At 58.1% G+C, this 19153-nt stretch overlaps 3 protein-coding genes across 28 annotated transcripts; 2 read left to right on the top strand and 1 right to left on the bottom strand.

The window, feature by feature from the left end:
• Positions 1-8507: 8507 nt before the first annotated feature.
• On the bottom strand, positions 8508-11237 carry SLC52A2 (solute carrier family 52 member 2). 16 transcript variants are annotated; one of them, XM_033202194.1, is made up of 6 exons: positions 10713-11230; positions 10355-10594; positions 10030-10154; positions 9287-9648; positions 9067-9190; positions 8508-8982 (listed from the first exon to the last, which is right to left on the bottom strand). In XM_033202194.1, the coding sequence occupies exons 2-6, from the start codon at positions 10482-10484 to the stop codon at positions 8770-8772; spliced, it is 954 nt and encodes a 317-aa protein (XP_033058085.1). In that variant the 5' UTR covers positions 10485-10594; positions 10713-11230; the 3' UTR covers positions 8508-8769. The 16 variants fall into 16 exon arrangements, with proteins under 16 accessions (XP_033058085.1, XP_033058080.1, XP_033058073.1 ...); XM_033202189.1 differs by having other exon boundaries at positions 9287-10154; positions 11186-11237; XM_033202182.1 differs by having other exon boundaries at positions 9287-10154.
• Positions 11226-14851, top strand: FBXL6 (F-box and leucine rich repeat protein 6). 7 transcript variants are annotated; one of them, XM_033202174.1, is made up of 9 exons: positions 11226-11757; positions 11989-12147; positions 12271-12334; positions 12648-12779; positions 12854-12961; positions 13053-13166; positions 13217-13466; positions 13613-13859; positions 14688-14851. In XM_033202174.1, the coding sequence occupies exons 1-9, from the start codon at positions 11357-11359 to the stop codon at positions 14815-14817; spliced, it is 1605 nt and encodes a 534-aa protein (XP_033058065.1). In that variant the 5' UTR covers positions 11226-11356; the 3' UTR covers positions 14818-14851. The 7 variants fall into 7 exon arrangements, with proteins under 7 accessions (XP_033058065.1, XP_033058068.1, XP_033058067.1 ...); XM_033202177.1 differs by lacking the exon at positions 14688-14851 and adding an exon at positions 14150-14403 and having other exon boundaries at positions 13053-13076; positions 13235-13466; XM_033202176.1 differs by lacking the exon at positions 14688-14851 and adding an exon at positions 14150-14403 and having other exon boundaries at positions 13053-13085; positions 13235-13466.
• On the top strand, positions 14688-16553 carry TMEM249 (transmembrane protein 249). Of its 5 annotated transcripts, XM_033202198.1 has the most exons (6): positions 14688-14976; positions 15051-15201; positions 15445-15539; positions 15632-15827; positions 15917-16002; positions 16253-16553. In XM_033202198.1, the coding sequence occupies exons 2-6, from the start codon at positions 15183-15185 to the stop codon at positions 16430-16432; spliced, it is 576 nt and encodes a 191-aa protein (XP_033058089.1). In that variant the 5' UTR covers positions 14688-14976; positions 15051-15182; the 3' UTR covers positions 16433-16553. The 5 variants fall into 5 exon arrangements, with proteins under 5 accessions (XP_033058089.1, XP_033058088.1, XP_033058091.1 ...); XM_033202197.1 differs by having other exon boundaries at positions 14835-14976; positions 15632-16002; XM_033202200.1 differs by lacking the exon at positions 15632-15827 and having other exon boundaries at positions 14835-14976; positions 15348-15539.
• Positions 16554-19153: the final 2600 nt, after the last annotated feature.

Below are 19153 nucleotides of genomic sequence, written 5' to 3'. Positions count from 1 at the left end.
CCAGATTCGGCCTAGGTGGGCTGAGTGGACCAGCTGTCACTGCAGCAGGTAGTAAGGTCCAGTGAGGCCCAGGTGGGGCATCGTTGGCTGGAGGTCCCTGGCTTGCAAAGTGACTAAGAATAAAATTGTTCATCAATTTTAAGTCACTAACTTTGTGGTAATTTGTTCTGGCAGCCCTAGGAAATGAGGACAGTGTGTCAAAGGTTCATTTAACTAACTTAGCTGGGTGTGGTGGCTCACGCCTGTAATGCCAACACTTTGGGAGGCCCAGGCAGGTGGGTCGCCTGAGGTCAGGAGTTCAAGACCAGCCTGGGCAACGTGGCGAAACCCCATCTCTACTAAAAATACAAAAATTAGCTGGACATGGTGCCCGGTGCCTGTAATCCCAGGTACCTGAGAGGCTGAGGCAGGAGAATCCCTTGAACCTGGGAGGCAGAGGCTGCAGTGAACTGGGATTGCCCCACTGCATTCCAGCCTGGGCGACAGAAGGATACTCCATCTCAAAACACAAACAAACAAACAAACTAACTAATGAGGAAACCAGGAAAATTGTTATGACCAGTTCAAAAGAGAAGCCTACCACAACTTTTATTTTTTGAGACGGAGTCTCGCCCTGTCGCCCAGGCTGGAGTGCAATGGCATGATCTTGGCTCACTACAACCTCCACCTCCTGAGAATCACAAATTTATATGGAGTAAAGGAATGATAAAAAGCTGAAACATAAAATGCTGAAATATAAAAATAGATGTGAGACAAACTTTTTCCAAAGGAAAAAACAGTGGCACCTCCTCTGGACCAAAATTACTTACATGTGTATAAATTACTTGCATTGCTATCAATTATTTGTAATTTACAGACCCGTAAAATCGTTCAGAGACAATGAAGAGCAGGAACATGAATCACAGTCAGAAAACCTGGGAACCTGAACTCTAAATCACATGCACTTTTCCACTGGAAATACCAGTGATAGGTTTTACTTATTCCAAAGTTCAAAGATTTCATCACTGACTCCCACTTCCTCTTTTGATTAAAAACAATTTTCTTTTTTTTTCTTTTCTTTTTTTTTTTTGAGACGGAGTCTCGCTCTGTCGCCCAGTCTGGAGTGCAGTGGCCGGATCTCAGCTCACTGCAAGCTCCGCCTCCCGGGTTCACGCCATTCTCCTGCCTCAGCCTCCCGAGTAGCTGGGACTACAGGCGCCCGCCACCGCGCCCGGCTAGTTTTTTGTATTTTTTTAGTAGAGACGGGGTTTCACTGTGTTAGCCAGGATGGTCTCGATCTCCTGACCTCGTGATCCGCCCGTCTCGGCCTCCCAAAGTGCTGGGATTACAGGCTTGAGCCACCGTGCTCGGCCTAAAAACAATTTTCAAAAAAAGATCACTCAGCCGGGTGCTATGGCTGGTACCTGTGATCCCAGCACTTTGGGAGGCTGAGGTGGGCAGATCACCTGGGGTCAGGAGTTCGAGACCAGCCTGACCAACATGGCTAAACCCCGTGTCTACTAAAAATACAAAAATTAACTGGGCATGGTGGTGCATGCTTGTAGTTCCAGCTACTTGGGAGGCTGAGGCAGGAGAATCTCTTGAACCCAGGAGGCAGAGGTTGCAGAGAACCGAGATCGTGCCAGTGCACTCCAGCCTGGGCGACAGAGCAAAACTCCATCTCAAAAAAAAAAAAAAAAGGCTGACTGCAGTGGCTCATGCTTGTAATCCCAGCACTTTGGGAGGCCGAGGCAGGCGGATCACCTGAATTTGGGAGTTCCAGACCAGCCTGACCAACATGGAAAAATCCTGTCTCTATTAAAAATACAAAATTAGCCAGGCGTGGTGGCCCATGCCTGTAATCCCAGCTACTCGGGAGGCTGAGGTGGGAGAATGGCTTGAACTCAGGAGGTGGAGGTTGCAGTGAGCCAAGACTGTGCCATTGCACTCCAGCCTGGGCAAAAAAGTGAGACCTTGTCTCAAAATAAAATAAAATAAAATAAAATAAAAAATAAATCACACTAGGCCATAAAATGAAGCTGATGTCAGCAAGTGTGGTCCAATTATTTACACAGGTGCAGAAAGAGTGTAAATGCACCATATAGGCCACCTTATGTTTGCTTTGCTGGAAGTTTTCATAAGAAATATCAAATTGGGACTGGGTGCAGTGGTTCACGACTATAATCCCAGCACTTTGGGAGGCCGAGGCAGGTGGATCTCTTGAGGTCGGGAGTTCACAATCAGCCTGATCAACATGGTGAAACTCTGTCTCTACTAAAAATACAAAAATTGTCGGGCACAGTGGCTCAGGCCTGTAATCCCAGCACTTTGGGAGGCCGAGGCAGGTGGATCACGAGGTCCGGAGATCGAGATCATCCTGGCTAACACGGTGAAACCTCATCTCTACTAAAAATACAAAAAAAAAAAAAAAAAAAAAATTAGCTGGGCGTGGTGGCACGCGCCTGTAGTCCCAAGTACTCACATGGCTGAGGCAGGAGAACCTGGAAGGTGGAGGTTGCATTGAGCCAAGATCGTGCCACTGCGCCAGCCTGAGTGACAGAGTGAGACTCCGTCCCCAAAAACAAAACAAAACAAAAATTAGCTGGGGGTGGGAGCAGACACCTGTAATTTCAGCTACTCGGGAGGCTGAGGCAGGAGAATCGCTTGAACCCAGGAGGCAGAGGTTGCAGTGAGCTAACACCACTGGACTCCAGCCTGGGTGGCAAGAGTGAAACTGTCTCAAAATAAATAAATACATAAATAAATAAGATAAGAAATATCAGAGTGGACCTGTATTGTTTGCTTGTTTGCAGAGGCAAAAAATGCAATACCTATCATGGGTCAATTTCTATGTTCCTGGGCCTGCCAGGAAATCACCTTCCTGGTCACCTGCAAGGCCTGGGTCCTGCACCCTCAGGAGAATTTGCAGGCACTCCTTCATAACAGCAACCCAAGGTCCGCAGCAGCAGCTGGTCATCCCCAGTGAAAGAGCAGAACTCTCCATATAACACTCTGGGCAAAGCCTTGGTGGCCTAACCAATTCATCCAATTGTATTCTGTAAAAGGAGAAGAGTCTCTTAACTGAATCTATGTGCTGTGGTTTGAATGTGTCCCCCCAAGTTCATGGATTACAAACTTGGTCCCCAATGTGGCAGTATTGGAGATGGGACCTTTTTTTTTTTTTTGGACAGAGTCTCGCTCTGTCGTCCCAGGCTGGAGTGCAGTGGTGCAATCTTGGCTCGTCGCAACCTCTGCCTCCCAGGTTCAAACGATTCTCCTGCCTCAGCCTCCCGAATAGTTGGGATTACATGCATGTGCCACCACGCCTGGCAAATTTTGTATATTTAGAGATGGGGTTTCTCCACGTTGGTCGGGCTGGTCTTGAACTCCTGAGCTTGTGATCTGCCCGCCTTGGCCTCCCAACGTGCTGGGATTAGTCGTGAGCCACCCTACCCTCTTAAAGGTAAGGCCTTTAAGAGGTGATTGTGTCTTGAGGGCTTCACCCTCATGAAGGGATTAATGCCATTAATTCGGGAATGGATTCCTTATAAAAGGATGAGTTTGGCAGCTTTCCGTCCAGCCACATGCCTCCCGGCATGTGAGGTGGCAGCAAGAAGGTCCTCATGAGATGTGGCCCCTCCCTCTTGGACTTCCAAATCTCTAGAACCAATAAATCCCAGTTTATTATCAATTACCCAGTCTGTGGCATTACAGCAGCACAAAACGAACTAAGACACTGTAGGGTCCAGCCCTACAGGCTTCGCGGGTGTTCTCCCCGTGTACAGAGACCAGAGATTGTCATAAATAAAGACACAAGGCAAAGAGATAAAGAGAAAACAGCTGGGCCTGGGGGACAACTACCATCAAGACGCGGAGACCCGTAGTGGCCCCCAGCGGCTGGGCTCGCTGATATTTATTGCATACAAGACAAGGGGGCAGGGTAAGGAGGGTGAATCTTCTCAGAGATTGAGAAAGCGAAGCAAGTCACATGATCATAGGACAGGGGGCCCTGCCCTCTTGGGTAGCCAAAGCAGAGAGAGAAGGCGGCATACGTCAGCGTTTTCTTCTATGCACTCATAACAAAGATCAAAAACTTTTAAGACTTCCACTACTTCTTCTACCGCTATCTACTACGAACTTCAAAGAGGAACCAGGAGTACGGGAGGAACATGAAAGTGGACGAGGAGAGTGACTACTGAAGCACAGCACCGCAGGGAGGGGTTTAGGCCTCCAGATGACTGCACGCAGGCCTGGGTAATATCCAGCCTCCCACAAGAAGCTGGTGGAGCAGAGCATTCCCTGACTCCTCCAAGGAAAGGAGACTCCCTTTCACGGTCTGCTAAGTAACGAGTGCCTTCCCAGACACTGGCGTTACCGCTTGACCAAGGAGCCCTCAAGTGGCCCTTATGCGGCATGACAGACGGTTCACCTCTTGCCTTCTAGGTCACTTCTCACAATATCTTTTCAGCACCTGACCCTATACCCGTCAGTTATTCCTAGGTTATATTAGTAATGCAACAAAGAGTCATACGAAAAGCTAATGATTAGGCCGCATGCGGTGGCTCAAGCCTGTAATCCCAGTACTTTGGGAGGCCGAGACGGGCGGATCACGAGGTCAGGAGATCGAGACCATCCTGGCTAATACGGTGAAACCCCGTCTCTACTAAAAAACACAAAAAACTAGCCGGGCGAGGTGGCGGGCGCCTGTAGTCCCAGCTACTTGGGAGGCTGAGGCAGGAGAATGGCGTGAACCCGGGAGGCGGAGCTTGCAGTGAGCTGAGATCCGGCCACTGCACTCCAGCCTGGGTGACAGAGCGAGACTCCATCTCAAAAAAAAAAAAAAAAAGCTAATGATTAATGTTTATAATAACGATTGATAATTGTCCATGCTCATCTCTATATCTAATTTGTATTATGACTGTTCTAAATCTATTTTCTGTATCATACTTAAACAGTTTGTGCCTTCAGTCTCTTGCCTCAGCACCTGGGTAATCCTCCGCCCACAAGACACCATGCAAATACCTGTGTTGCCATGAAAAGTGAGGCGGCTCCAGAAGAGCTCCTGAGAATCAAGGGCAGGAGATGAAAGGACCAACCTCTGGGGAATCTCCAAGATCATTTATTTATTTTATTTAGAGACAGGGTCTTGCTCTGCTACCCAGGCTGAAGTGCAGTGGTACAATCGAGGCTCACTGCAGCCTAGACCTCTTGGGCTCAAGTGATCCTCCTGCCTCAGCCTCCTAAGTGGGACTGCAGGCTCTCACCACCGTGCCCAGCCAATTTTTAATTTTTTGGTAGATATGGGATCTCACTATGTTGCCCAGTGCTGAGATGACAGATGTGAGCCACGGTGCCTGGCCCAAGATGGTTTTAGATATGAGAAAACATCCTGACAGAGACAAGCCCTCAGCCGGGCACGGTGGCTCAGCCTGTCATCCCAGCACTGTGGGAGGCCGAGGCCGGCGGATCACCTGAGGTCAGGAGTTCAAGACCAGCCTGGCCAACATGGTGAAACCCCATCTCTACTAAAAGTACAAAAATTAGCTGAGTGTAGTGGCGCACGCCAGTAATCCCGGCTACTCGCGAGGCTGAGACAGGAGAATCACTTGAAACCGGGAGGCAGAGGTTGCAGTGAGCCGAGATTGTGCCATTGCACTCCAGCCTGGTGACAGAGTGAGACTCAGTCTCAAAAAAAGAAAAAAAGAAAATTAGCCAGGGTGGTGGTGTATGCCTGCCGTCCCAGTTACTCAGGAGGCTGAGGTGAGAGGATCATTTGAGTCCTCGACCTCACTTGAGCCTCAGGCCTGGGCAACAGAGTGAAACCCGATCTCTAAAAAACGAACAAAAAATCAAGGGGTGCACTGTTCCTTCACCCCATAGTCACCTGTACCCGTCTAGGGACTAAGCTGGGCAGAGAACTACAGAACTGAAGGAGGGGAAGGCTCTTCGGTCAGCAGCTCAATCACAGCCGGCAAGGCTTGTGCCCACACGCACCGGAGCAGCATCAGATGGGATGGCCACACATCTGGGAGTGGCGGCTGCACGTGGTGGCCACGGCCTGGCTGGCCCTTTGCTGCTGGTTTTTTTTTTTCTTTTTTTGAGATGGAGTTTCGCTCTTGTTGCCCAGGCTGGAGTGCAATGGCACGACCTCGGCTCACTGCAACCTCCGCCTCCTGGGTTCAAGTGATTTTTGTGCCTCAGCCTCCTGGGTAGCTGGGATTACAGGCACCCGCCACCATGCCTGGTATATTTTTGTATTTTTAGTAGAGACGGGGTCTTGCCATGTTTGCCAGGTTGGTCTCGAATTCCCGACCTCAGGTGGTCCAGCCGCCTCGGCCTCCCACAGTGCTGGGACTATAGGCGTGGGCCACGGCACCGGCCTCTTCTCTGCTGCTGAGGAGCCCAGGAGACTTTTCCTTGTAGTGAGACAAGGAACAGTGAGTTGCAGGCTTTGCTCCTACTCGGGACCACCCTCTGGGGACAGTGGGGGGTACCGGGTCCGGCTCCACTCCTGCCTTCTGGTGGAGGATGGCGTCTCCTCCACATTCCTCTCGGGCAGGATTTCGCGCGTCAGAACCTCTGGTCACTTGCTGTGCAACTATCCTGCCTCCCAGGGGCCCAGCTCTGGCCCTGGACTCAGCCCTGGGAAACTGTAAGTGAGCAGTGCTCAAGGCCTCGGCCCCGAGGCACCTTCCTGCCATTATTATTCTGACCCCTGCCCCAGTTCCTACTGGGCATGGGCAGGAAGCTCACGGAGACTTCAAAAGGCAGGGGATTCCTTACTCAGGCCTGTGCACCTTGCTCCTCTGCAGCCCGGGGGAGTGCGGCTCACGTGTGGCACAGAGCAGAGGCTCCATGGATGCCTTTGATCGCTGCCCTATGGGAGGGAAAACAGGAAGAAGCTGGGAGGTGGCTCCACCGGCCTCCAGCCCAGGGTGGACAGGAGAGGCCAGGCCCCAAGCATCGGTGTTGATAGTGGTGGGGGCAGAGCGATGAGGGGAAGGGGGCGAGCATGAGACCTGGAGCCCTGCTGCCCACAGCCGTGCCACCAACACCACCCACCTCGTCCCATCCTTGTCCTCATCCTCCCTCAGAAGCTTTCTTCTCTTACCAGGTGACTTCTGAAACTCACTCAACCTGCAGCCTCCACCCCCTAGAGCCCTCAGCACCTGCAACCCCCAAAGGGAAGCAGCCGGGTCAGCTGGACAGGGGCCCAGCCTCAGGGGGCAGCATCCTAGAAGGCTGGAGCTGGCGGTGGCCTCTGCCCTCAGAGCTGGGGTTCCTGAGTCCCTGGGAGCTGGCCTGCCCCTGAGGTTTGATGGGGCCCCAGACCAGAGGCTTTCCCGGTCACGGGGGTTCTTTCCGCCTCCGATGGTCCTGCCAAGACAGGAGGGAGTAGAAGCAGGAAGGAAGACCAAGCCTTCGAAGGCCCACGTGCAGGCCAAGCCAAGGACACTCAGAAAGGGCCTCCAGAGAGCCAAACCGTCGCAGGCAGAGCTTGGGCAGCAGGAACAGACCCACCTTCCCCAGCGCCCGCACGCTCCCTGTGGCTGCAGGGGCTCCTCTGCAGAAGTGGGGCCTCTTGCCTGTGAGAATGGGCCTTACTGCCAGGCCCGTCATACTGCTCACAGTTCGGGGTCCTGCCTCCCTGGGGTGGCTGCCCACAAGGTGAAGAAAGCCAGGCTCCTACCTTGGCACGGCCTCCCCCAGCACTTTCTTCCAGATCCTTGCTGCCAGGCTCAGGGGCTCCTCTCAATTAGTTCTTTTGCGGCTCCAGCCCTTTTTGTGGGTGCCCGAGAACCACCCAGCCCAGGACAGGCCATGGTCAGTGCTGAGGTCCTGTTCCCTGCAGATGCCAACACTTACAGGCCCAGGCTGCTCAGGGCCGGGGCAGTGTGTCATCAGCCCAGGGAGAAGGCAGCTGTAGCCAAATCTGCCTGAAGAAAGGGTTTGGGGCCTTTGGGGGTCTGATTGCAGGAGGAGCTGGCACTGAGAGACTAGAGGCTCAGGGGAGGGGGCAATACTCAGGCCAAAGGGTCCCGACGGGCTAAAACCTTAAACTCTGTCTCTTCTGAGTCCCCCTCACTGAGTACCCCAGTGCCTGCACACCAACCCCCCTGGTATAAATCCCTAGCAGGATACTCCTGGGAAGCTAGCAGGCAAGCAGTCACTCCAGGGCTAAGGCTGGACAGGGGGCTCAGCACATTGCAGCCCCATCCAACTAACCCTAATGCCCTTGAGAGGTGCTTGTGGAGCAGTGGCCTTGCTGGGAAGAGGCTCCTCTACTCCTCTGACCACCGAAGCTGGTAGCTCCTGTGTGCCCAGAGAGTCCAGGGCAGTTCCAAGAAGGAATGTGGGGGAGTCTGGGCTCAGAGAGCATGACTGTACGATCTGTGAGACCAGCCTGCAGTGGGTAAGGACCTGCCCAGGGCCTGGGGAGAGGTGGCCCCTGTTAAATAGGCCCGGCCATGGCTCTAGTTCAGGGAAGCATCCACCCAGAGAGAGGTGCTCAAAGAATTAATGCCAACTCATTAAATAAAAATGTTTTATTACACAAACCACAGGTAGCTCCTAGACTCAGGGGCTTACCCTATAGCCCCCACTGCTCCCTGGCTCCAAGCCTGCTCCCTGCTCTTTCCCCCCGCCCCGGAGAGCCAAGGTCTCCTATGGAGTGTGTAGGTGTCCACGAGTGTAGCGGTGCGCAAGGCCTCCTGGGCTGCAGGCACTCAGGCATGGTGGCAGCATTGAGGGAGACAGGCGTCGGGGAGCGGGGTCCTCACCTGCCCAGGCTCAGGAGTCACAGGGGTCTGCACAGTCCTTTCTGCTGTGGAACACGTGATAGATGCTGGTCGGGGGGAACATAGCAACAGCGCCGAGCAGAGAGCCCACCTGGATGGCCATACCGGCTGCCAGCAATGCCGGCCGGCCCCCGCCATGCAGCAAGGAGCTGGCTGCCACTTTCACGTAGGAGAAAACGCCAAGACACAGCACCCACGACAGCACCTGAGGGGACACAGGAGCAGCTGAGCGTGAGATGTGCCTGATCCGCGGCAACGCCCCGCCCCACTTCTCGTCCCCTGTGCTCACCACGAGGACCACCCCTGCCGAGGTGCCCACCAGGGGCGGGCAGGGGCTCAGGACTGCCAGCGCCATCAGGTAGCCCCCAAAGAGCACGCCCAGCAGAGAGAGGCCGCCCAGCCCTGCCAAGGATCTGCAGTGAGTGAGCAGAGTGTCAGGGCTGACTGTGCCAGGACCTGGCTCCCAGCGCTGAGTTCCACCCGCACGGGGCTGAAGGGCCCTTGTGTACCTGCACAGCACACCCATGGCCAGGAAGCACGCCAGGGGATTGGCAGCACTGCCCAGCACCACAGCCAGGTGGTAGGCCAGACGCCCGTAGGGTAAGCAGGAAAAGCTCTGCACAGCAGGTAGCACGCCGTTGGTCAGTGCGTTGGTGGCGGCCAACAGGCCCAGCAGGCAGGCACTGTGGGCTGAGAGAAGCTGATAGGTCTTAGGGTCTGGACCAGGGGTGGTGCCTGCTGCCTGGCTTGGTGGCTCTTGCAATGGTGAGGCCTCTTCCACCTCTTCCTCTGCTCCTGGGGCTCCCACCTGGAGGCCTGATCCTAAGCCCCCTGTGGGTACAGATGGTGGTGGCAACAGCAGCAGGAGACCCTGAAAGGCAGCAGTTGAAGCAACCAGAAGGGCAGTCAGTGCCCAGAAGAAGGTGCTAGCGGAAAAACGCTCAGGGAAGTGGAGCGGGGGGCCAGGGGTGCCGTTGATGGGGGCTGGCGGGCACTCAAGGCGGCCCACACCCTGCACTAGGGCCAGCACACAGGGCAGCAGGGCACTCAGGCCTTGACCCAGGAAGAATGATCGTAAGAAGCGAGGTGGCAGGTGGCTCAGGAAGGGCAGGAAAGTGACATTAGAGGCACAGCATGCCAGCGCCAGCACAAAGGCCAGTGCTAGGAAGGCCACGGAATGCAACTGTCCTGCCACTGGGACCATGTGGTGCCACAGAAAGGCCAGGAGGGCTGTGCCCGCCATGCTCAGCACCTGCACCACCCGGATGGGGACCCGCTCGCCCTTTCCTGGGGCCAGTCGCCTCCAAAGGGTCACCACCAGCAGACCCAGGTTCCCCAGCGCCACAAGCACAGAGACGTAGGAGGGGAGGCTCCAACCTGCAGGGAAGGGAGGAGGCCATGTCAGGGGCATGATGCCCAAGGGAAGAAGAACTGACAGAGCCCACCTTCCTGGGCACACCTGCACCTCCTCCCACTCACCCTCCGGAAGCTCTTTGACCACCACAGGTAGCTCCACCCAGATCCCACTGACCGCAGCCCAGGAGTCCTGGGCACACCTGCACCTCCCTCCCACTCACCCTCCGGAAGCTCTTTGACCACCACAGGTAGCTCCACCCAGATCCCATTGACCGCAGCCCAGGAGCCCATGCCGAAGAGAGCCACCAGCAGGTGGGTCAGCACCGGACGGCCGGGCGTGGGTGCTGCCATTCAGCCCAAGGCTGCGCCCTTCCAGGTCAGGGCAAAGGTCACAGCCAGTTCTTTTCCCACCTAGGTCCAGAGACGCTTTGGCTCTTCTGGGAACTGAAGACCTCTTCTAGCTTGAAAGAAGCAGACAAATAGGTAGGATACAAAGCCGGAATCAGAACAGGGTGAGACCATGGGAATTGGGGAAGCCCCGGGCAGGAGTGGGGATGGGGAGGATTGGCTAAAACGTACCCAGCAGCACCGCCCGCCAGCCTCTGGACCCGCCGGCAGGTAGGGAACCAGGAAGCCGGCCTGAGTCGCTGCGGCCCCAGGGGAGGAGGCCGAAGGAGCGAGTGCAGACCTCCTCTCCAGGGAGAGGCGGGGTTGGAGTCACCGCAACCACCACCCCAAGCCGGACACCGGGACAGGGCGACTACCAGCAGGAGCCACGCACGCCCCAGGACTTCGCGGCGCCCGGGACCGCAGGAGCCAAGTCAGATCCCGGGGGAGTGGCTGGGGCGGCTCTGCTCGGAGGGGCGCCGCCCTCACCAGCTTCAGGTGGGCGACCCGGGAGCCGTCCTGTCCCTGCGCCTCCCGGTCCCGCGCCCAGTGCGCTCCCGCTCTAGTACCGGCTTCCCGCCACGCCAGGACGCCGCCGTCCGACCCAGGGACGCCACCTCAGTCCAGGGAGCGCAGGACCGGACAGCAGCCACCACCGGACTCACCCGCCGCGACTCCAGGCCCGCCCCCAGCATGGCCCACGGCCGGAAGTCCCGCCCCGGAAGCGGGTCAGCGGGCGGGCGCTGAGAAGAGTCGGGGGGCTGTCGGTCTCTAAGCCCCGCCCGTTCCGCTCCCTGAAGCCGCCCCAAGGGCTGTCGAGAGGGCTGTCGGTGGTCATGGCTGCTCCGGCCTCCCGGCAGGTCCGGCGCAGAGCTCGGGCAGCGCCGCGGGCCCGCTCGGCCGAGGACTGGTGGTGGGACCGGTTGGCGCCGAGCGGCTCGGGGTACCACCTGCTTCCGTCCGACAGCATGCTGCTGGTGCTGTCCGAACCCGGACCCGCCCGGACCCGCGCACAGCGGCGCGCTGCCCGCCGCACTCCCCGGCAGCCGCCCCCGGGCCGCGCCGCGGTCAAGCCCAAGGCCACGCTCAGGTCCGACCCGGCGCCCTCGCCCGTACCCGCGCCCACGCCCGAGGAAGGGCCCGACGCGGGCTGGGGAGACCGCATTCCCTTGGAAATCCTGGTGCGGATTTTCGGGTTGTTGGTGGCGGCGGACGGGCCCATGCCCTTCCTCGGCAGGTAACTCTGCTGCCGTCGCCGAGCGCAGCGACTTGGGCCAGACGTGGTCCGAGCAGTGGCCCGGGCGGGGGCGGAGGGCGAAAGCATCGGAGCGCGCACCCCTCCGCCCGAGAGCGCAGCCCCTTAGGCGCCCAGTTGGAGTCCCAGGTTTTGAGCCGGGATGTCCACTGCTCTGCGAGAGGGGGTATCGCCTACGAAGGGGCCGGCATCCTCAGCACGCTGTCCTCCCAGGGCTGCGCGCGTGTGCCGCCGCTGGCAGGAGGCCGCTTCCCAACCCGCACTCTGGCACACCGTGACCCTGTCGTCCCCGCTGGCCGGCCGGCCTGCCAAGGGCAGGGTCAAGGCAGAGAAGAAGCTCCTTGCTTCCCTGGAGTGGCTTATGCCTAATCGGTGAGGGGTTCCCTCTTTTCCTTGTCCCCTGGCTCTAGGCTCCTGTCTCCCTGCACCAAGGTGTTGGGTGGGAAGGACTCGTGTGGGAACATTAGTGCAGCTCTGCCTCTGCTGTCGGCCCAGGTTTTCACAGCTCCAGAGGCTGACCCTCATCCACTGGAAGTCTCAGGTACACCCCGTGCTGAAGGTGAGAGCTCCAGGCTGCCCTGCACACCAGCTGTGACCCTCTGGGACTGTTGAGTACTCTAGGAAGTGGGTCAGGCACCTTGGGGGCCCAACGCTGCTCCATGGGGATGCCTGCCTGCCTGGTTCTCCTTTCCTGCTGTTTCCTCCAGCAGGGAGGTGTCAGAGGCGGGGACACCCAAGTAGGCCTGGCATGGGCAGAAAGGAGGTCACAGCTAAGGCGATAGAGTGGGGTTGGCACCAGCCACCTGTTTGTTTCCCTTGTGGATCTTAGCCTGCCCTCTCCCAACCCCAGCTGCCCCTCTGTCTCCCTGCAGCTGGTAGGCGAGTCCTGTCCTCGGCTCACTTTCCTAAAGCTCTCCGGCTGCCACGGTGTGACTGCTGATGCTCTGGTCATGCTAGCCAAAGCCTGCTGCCAGCTCCATAGCCTGGACCTACAGCACTCCATGGTGAGCCCTGTGTCCCAAGGGGCCCTGAGAAAGCCCAGACTGGGGTGACGAGTGCTCTTGTATTGGGACCCTAGGTGGAGTCCACAGCTGTGGTGAGCTTCTTGGAGGAGGCAGGGTCCCGAATGCGCAAGTTGTGGCTGACTTACAGCTCCCAGACGACAGCCATCCTGGGTGCACTGCTGGTAGGTTGGCACTGGTGGGAGCAGAGCCAGATGCTGAGCTGGGGACTGCCAGGCCACTGACCCTGTGACCCCCTTCCCCCCACCTCTGCAGGGCAGCTGCTGCCCCCAGCTCCAGGTCCTGGAGGTGAGCACCGGCATCAACCGTAACAGCATTCCCCTTCAGCTGCCTGTTGAGGCTCTGCAGAAAGGCTGCCCCCAGCTCCAGGTACCTGGCGCCCTGCCTCTCCCACCTTTTATATGCTCCCCTATCTACAGCCTGGGCCTTGCCCCCAGGTGCTGCGGCTGCTGAACCTGATGTGGCTGCCCAAGCCTCTGGGACGAGGGGTGGCTCCCGGACCAGGTTTCCCCAGCCTGGAGGAACTCTGCCTGGCAAGCTCAACCTGTAACTTTGTGAGCAACGAGGTCCTGGGCCGCCTACTCCACGGCTCTCCCAACTTGCGCTTACTGGATCTTCGTGGCTGTGCGCGCATTACGCCGGCTGGCCTTCAGGATCTGCCGTGTGGGGGTCAGTGGTTCTGGGTTGTGGCCAGGCGCATGAGGTGTGGGGGCCCTTGTGCCATGCTGGGGTCAGCGGTCCTGGGTGGTGGCCGGGCGGGTGAGTTGTGGGAGTCCTTGTCGCCCTGCAGCTTATGCTCACTCCTCTCACTGCAGAGCTGGAGCAGCTGCATCTGGGCCTGTATGGCACGTCAGACCGGCTGACTCTAGCCAAGGAGGGCAGCCCCTTGTTGACTCAGAAGTGGTGCCATACACTGCGAGAACTGGACTTGAGCGGCCAGGGTTTCAGTGAGAAGGACCTGGAGCAGGCCCTGGCTGCCTTCTTAAGCACCCCTGGGGGCTCACACCCAGCCCTGTGCTCTCTTAACCTCAGGGGCACCCGGGTCACACCCAGCACGGTCAGGTCAGCATTCCCTACCCCAGTCCCTGGAGCCAGAGTGGCTGTCACCGTATCTGCCTGGGGCCTGGAAGTGGTGTCCTGCCTGGCCTGAGAGCTGCAGGGGTCAGAGGGGCATGCATACTGTCCAAGCCCCAGTGTGGGGTGGGCTTAGGGACACCAGGGGGAACTGGGCTTGGCCTTGATGGCTATGGGTGGCAGAGCCAGGTGTGGAACACCAGCAGGCACAGCTCCCTAGTCTGGCCCAGCCCTTCTGGGGCAACAGCTCAACTTCCCGTGGCCTGCCCTCCCCACAGCTCTGTGATCAGCAGCTGCCCAGGCCTGCTCTACCTCAACCTGGAGTCCTGCCGCTGCCTTCCCCGGGGTCTGAAGCGGGCCTACCGGGGCCTGGAGGAAGTCCAGTGGTGTCTGGAGCAGCTGCTCACCAGCCCCTTGCCCAGCTAGGCAGCCACAGACCTGGGACACCTCAGCCCGCCTGCCCACCCCCTACCTTTGCCCAATTTCAGATATTTGAGCATTTTTTTTAAATAAAACGTTTTTGGGAGCTCTATGTGTGTGGTCCTCAGGGTTGGGTTGGGCAACGGGTTATATCTGATGGAGCCACTGGGGCTACAGCCGACCCAGAGCCTGTGTGTTGTGGGGTCAGGATTGCCCCATGGGCTCTTAGGCCTGCAGGTGGCCATGTCTTTGCCTGCCCACTGTTGTCTCCAGTGTGTGTGTTCTATCCTCAGGAACACTGGTGAGCTTGTCTGTGGTTGCGTGTGGGGGGAGAGGTGGGGCCCCGCCCAGCTGTGGGGCTCATTGAGGGGTCACTGCCTGCAAATTTCTCTCCAGCTCAGGCCTGGGGTGTCCATCCATCCACCCTTCAGATGAGGACTGTGAACAGGCCATACAGGGGGCCTCCAGTGGATGGACTGGCCAAGAAGTTAATGCCCACCACAGGACCTCACCCCGGACTCCCTAAGAGGTGGTTAGGGAGCGGCCCCTTCTAGAACCTGCCCAGAAGTTCTAGAACCCGTGCGCGGTCCACCCTGGGCCGCTCCCTGGCCTGGCTGCCCTGCCAGTCGCCTATGAGCTCCTGCTCCTTCCTGGGCCTGCAGCCCTGGAGAATTTGCTCACCCAGGTAGGAGCGTCGTTGTGGGCAGTGGGCGGCGGCAGCGGGCGAGCGGCCAGGCTGACCACCTCTGCCTGACGCAGATCCCTAAGGCCAGGCCCGGCAGCCTGCCCGCGACCTCCATCGGCTGGCGCTTCCAGCTCTGGTCCCTAGGACTCTCCTGTCCGGAGCGCCACCTGGCCAGGCGCCTCAAAAACAATAGCTTCTACCCATTCATGCAGCAGCAGCCAAACGGTGCGCGCAAGGCTGGGCGGGGTGGGGCGGGTCCGGGGACGGGCCTGAATAGGGCGGAGCCAGGTGGGCAGAGCCAGGGCCCTGGGCGGGGCCAGTCGGTGCTCCTGGGGGCCGAGACACCGCAGGCGAGACACCGCCTCCCCTAGCCCTGCGCGGACCCAGCCAGTCAGGGCCAAGCCCTGGCACCGCCACCCTCGGCTGCGGGCAGGGCCGGGGCGTCCTCATGCGCCGCGCCGCCCCCAGTGTTCGTGCTCGAGTACTACTTGGACACGCTGTGGAAGGGGATGCTGCTCTTTGTCGTCTGCGTGGTCCTGGTCAGCTTGGGCTCCCTGAGAGAGGTGTGAGCCCCTGGGCCCGACCCCCATCGCCCTCCTCCCCCAAGGGCCGGCCTCGCACAGCTCAGCACAGACGCTGCCTGCGGCGCCCGCAGGTACAGAAGCAGGAGACCTGGGTCTTCCTCGCGTACGGCGTGGGCGTGGGCCTGTGGCTCGTGATCTCGTCGCTGCCGCGGCGCCGCCTGGTGCTGAACCACACGCGCGGCGTGTACCACTTCTCCATCCAGGGCCGTACCGTGTGCCAGGGCCCCTTGCACCTGGTCTACGTGCGCCTGGCCCTCAACTCCGACGGTGACTGGCCGGGAGGGTGGGCCAGGGACGGGGAGGCCGCTTGGGAGGTCAGAGGGGCGGTCAGGCCGGCTGATCCACTCTCCCCGCAGCCTACGGAAGGTGCTTCTTCCAGCTGGTCCTCGGCGGCCACAGGTTGGAGCCGCTGGTGCTGGTGCAGCTGTCGGAGCGCTACGAGGTGGGTTCCGCCCAGACACGCGCCCTCTCTCGGAACAGGATGACACCGATCATTGTTTAAGGTCTTTGGGTGGGGCCGTTTCCTCACGCAGAGGGTAAATACAATGCAGTCCTCATTGCTGGGGGCCGGAGAGGGCGCCGGGGCTTCGGGCAGGGCTGGGGATGCGGCCTGGTAGGGGAAGGAGACGCCTGGACGGCGACTCGGGGTCTGTCCTGTCCCGGCCCCAGTTGAGTGCCACCTGCTCCCACAGCAAATGGAATACTTGGGCCGTTACATCGCCCGGAAACTCAACATCAACTACTTCGACTATCTGGCCACCTCCTACCGGCACGTGGTTCGCCACTGGCCACCCCCTAGCGCCGGCACCCTGATGCGTAAGAACCCCGCGGGTCACAAGCCCAGCTCCTCTCAGTCCAACCTGGAGGTGTGATTCTGAGGGCCTCCTCCACCCCAGGACTGCGTTCTCGGTAACCTCCCAGCCCCACTCTGGGGCAGATCAAATTGTGAGACCCACTCACTGACCTTCCTTTCAATAAAGCTGCCTCAGCTTCCACATGGGTCATTTCGGGGGCAGGGAGGCACTCTGATGCCTAGGTCTTCCACTATTGCACACTCCTAGGACCTCAGAGAGCCAGTGCCTTCCAGCTGACTGAAGCAAACCCCACAGCTTGGGTTTGAAGGCAGGAACAGCTGGGAGCAAGTGATGGTATATAGTCAGGTCTCTGAGGTTGGGCCCATCACTAGAGAGGCTGGGAACTCTGGCCCCTCAGCCAGCAGCACTTAATTTGTCCTACCTGACCTCAGAGGTGCTGACCAATGCGTGGAATCCAGAAGTCAGAATCTGGCCCATTCTGGATCTGGTGTCTGCTGCTGTTCTAACCAGCAATGAGGTGGGGTGCGGCCAGAGAACAAGCCCTGTGCCTGAGGTGCATGCTTGCCCCAATAGCCACAAAGCTGCTGTCACTTGCTCCAAGGGGGTGGGCGTGAGAGTCCCGGGCCAGGGTGCAGGGCCTCCTAGGAGGGAGGATGTGCAGTGCCCCGACACCTGCTCCCCATGCCCGCTGGAACCCCAGGCCTGCAACCCTGACACCCGCTCCCCATGCCCTCTGGAACCCCAGGCCCACCACCCTGACACCCGCTCCCCGTGCCCACTGGAACCCCAGGCCCACGTCCCTGACACCTGCTCGCCATGCCTGCTGGAACCCCAGGCCCACCACCCTGACACCCGCTCCCCGTGCCCACTGGAACCCCAGGCCCACGTCTCTGACACCTGCTCGCCATGCCTGCTGGAACCCCAGGCCCACGCTCCCCTCTCTAGTGGATCCCCAGCTCTCACTGCAGCACCTGAGGCCTCCTGAGTGCTGGGGGCTGTTGTGGAAGCAGAGAAGGCTGTGGGCCATAGGGTCCCAGGGAAAGCAGCATCTGGCTCTCCGGATCTTCAGGAATTATCAGCTGAACGTCCCTGCAACCAAGAGCAGCTATGTAATTTGCAGGGCTCCATGCCAAATGAAAATGTGGAGCCCATTGTTAGAAAGTTAAGTGGGGTGCAGTGGTGCATGCCTGTAGTCCCAGCTGCCCAGGAGGCTGAGGTGCGAGGAAAGCTTAAACCCAGGAATTCAAGGCTAGCCTGGACAACATAGTGAGACCCCAGTCTTTAATAAAATAAACAATACAAATAAAATAAAGTTATTAAGAATTTCAAGATAGGCTGGGCATGGTGGCTCACACCTGTCATCCCAGCACTTTGGGAGGCCGAGGCGGGCAGATCACCTGAAGTCAGGAATTCGAGAACAGCCTGACCAACATGGTGAAACCCCATCTCTACTAAAAATATAAAATTGGCCAGGCACAGTGGCTCATGCCTGTAATCCCAGCACTTTGAGAGGCCAAGGCGGGTGGATCACGAGGTCGGGAGATCGAGACCTTCCTGGCTAACATGGTAAAACCTCGTCTCTAGTCTCTACGAAAAATACAAAAAATTAGCCGGGCATGGTGGCGGGCGCCTGTAGTCCCAGCTACTTGGGAGGCTGAGGTAGGAGAATGGCGTGAACCTGGGAGGCAGAATTTACAGTGAGCCAAGATCGTGCCACTGCACTCCAGCCTGGGCAACAGAGCGAGACTCCATCTCAAATAATAAAATAAAATAAAATAAATAAATAAAATACAAAATAATAAAATAAATAAAATATAAAATAAAATAAAAATAAAATTAGCTGGGTGTGGTGGTGCATGCCTGTAACCTCAGCTACTCGGGAGGCTGAAGCAGTAGAATTGCTTGAACCTGGGAGGCGGAGGTTGTGGTGAGTTGAGATCACACCATTGCCGTCCAGCCTGGGCAGCACAGCGAGACTCCAAAATGACAACAACAACAAAAACCCAAGTGTGGGACCTTTCTGAGCCTGGGGCCCTGTGTGACTGCCCAGGTTGCAGGCTCATGAGGCCAGTTCTGCCTGGAACCATGACTTAGAGTCTCTGCTTGACCCCCAATCCCAAAGCTGCTCAAACTCTGGGCACACAGGCACCCTGACCCATCGCTGGGGCAGGATTTGGGGGCCACTGAAGTGGCTTTAGGTAGTCCCTGGGAGCAATTGTTATTAACAGCACAAGTGCAGGGACCCCCACTCCCCAGAAGATGGGGCTGAAGGTGTCCTAGAGTGGCAGTAACAAACAGGTTTGGGTTGAGGGCTCCATGTCACTCAGGCAGGCAAAGTCCCTCTTCCCTGGAGCTGGCGATCTAAGGGGCCCCAGAATGGAGAGTGTTTGGAGGGGCAGCGTCCCTCTGGCTGGAGAGCTTTGGGGGAAAGGGCATCCCTGGCAGAGAGCACACACTGCACAAGGGCGTGATACAGGACTGAGCTGGGTGTGCTGGAGAAGCTGCAAGGGGATTGGGCTGGTCGGAGTAGAGAGGATGAGGGAGAAGGAGGCCTGAGATGAGGTGGGAAGGGCGGGCAGTGTCCTTGGAGGCCATAGCTCAGAGCTTTAGTCCTGTGTGCCATGGGACTCTGCTGGAGAGCTGTAAGGAGAGATGCACTAAGACCCAGGGAGGGAGTGGTGGGGAAAGGCCAGGAGGCTACAGGAATTGTACAGGGAGGAAAGGGAGCGTGAGGGACAGAGGAGAACAGAGAGGAGCAAGGATCACAGGCAGTTCTGA

Source organism: Trachypithecus francoisi, unplaced genomic scaffold, assembly GCF_009764315.1.
Source record: "Trachypithecus francoisi isolate TF-2019V2 unplaced genomic scaffold, Tfra_2.0 Lachesis_group7, whole genome shotgun sequence".
NCBI lineage: Eukaryota > Metazoa > Chordata > Mammalia > Primates > Cercopithecidae > Trachypithecus > Trachypithecus francoisi.
The sequence above is the reverse complement of the archived record's forward strand: the minus strand, read 5'-3'. Positions and strand labels throughout refer to the sequence as shown.

Coding starts and splice junctions, on each gene's coding strand:
- SLC52A2 (XM_033202181.1), bottom strand. CDS start 11,215: ATGCTGGGGGCGGGCCTGGAGTCGCGGCGGGTGAGTCCGGTGGTGGCT. Junction 10,155..10,544: donor CAAAGCGTCTCTGGACCTAG/GTGGGAAAAGAA, acceptor CCTTCCCTGCAG/GTTGGAGCCTCCCCTCCTAC. Junction 9,191..9,286: donor GCCATGGGTGTGCTGTGCAG/GTACACAAGGGC, acceptor CACTCACTGCAG/ATCCTTGGCAGGGCTGGGCG.
- FBXL6 (XM_033202172.1), top strand. CDS start 11,357: ATGGCTGCTCCGGCCTCCCGGCAGGTCCGGCGCAGAGCTCGGGCAGCG. Junction 13,467..13,612: donor TCAGGATCTGCCGTGTGGGG/GTCAGTGGTTCT, acceptor CTCTCACTGCAG/AGCTGGAGCAGCTGCATCTG. Junction 13,860..14,149: donor GTCACACCCAGCACGGTCAG/GTCAGCATTCCC, acceptor CCCTCCCCACAG/CTCTGTGATCAGCAGCTGCC.
- TMEM249 (XM_033202196.1), top strand. Junction 15,828..15,916: donor CCTGGCCCTCAACTCCGACG/GTGACTGGCCGG, acceptor CTCTCCCCGCAG/CCTACGGAAGGTGCTTCTTC. Junction 16,003..16,252: donor AGCTGTCGGAGCGCTACGAG/GTGGGTTCCGCC, acceptor CTGCTCCCACAG/CAAATGGAATACTTGGGCCG.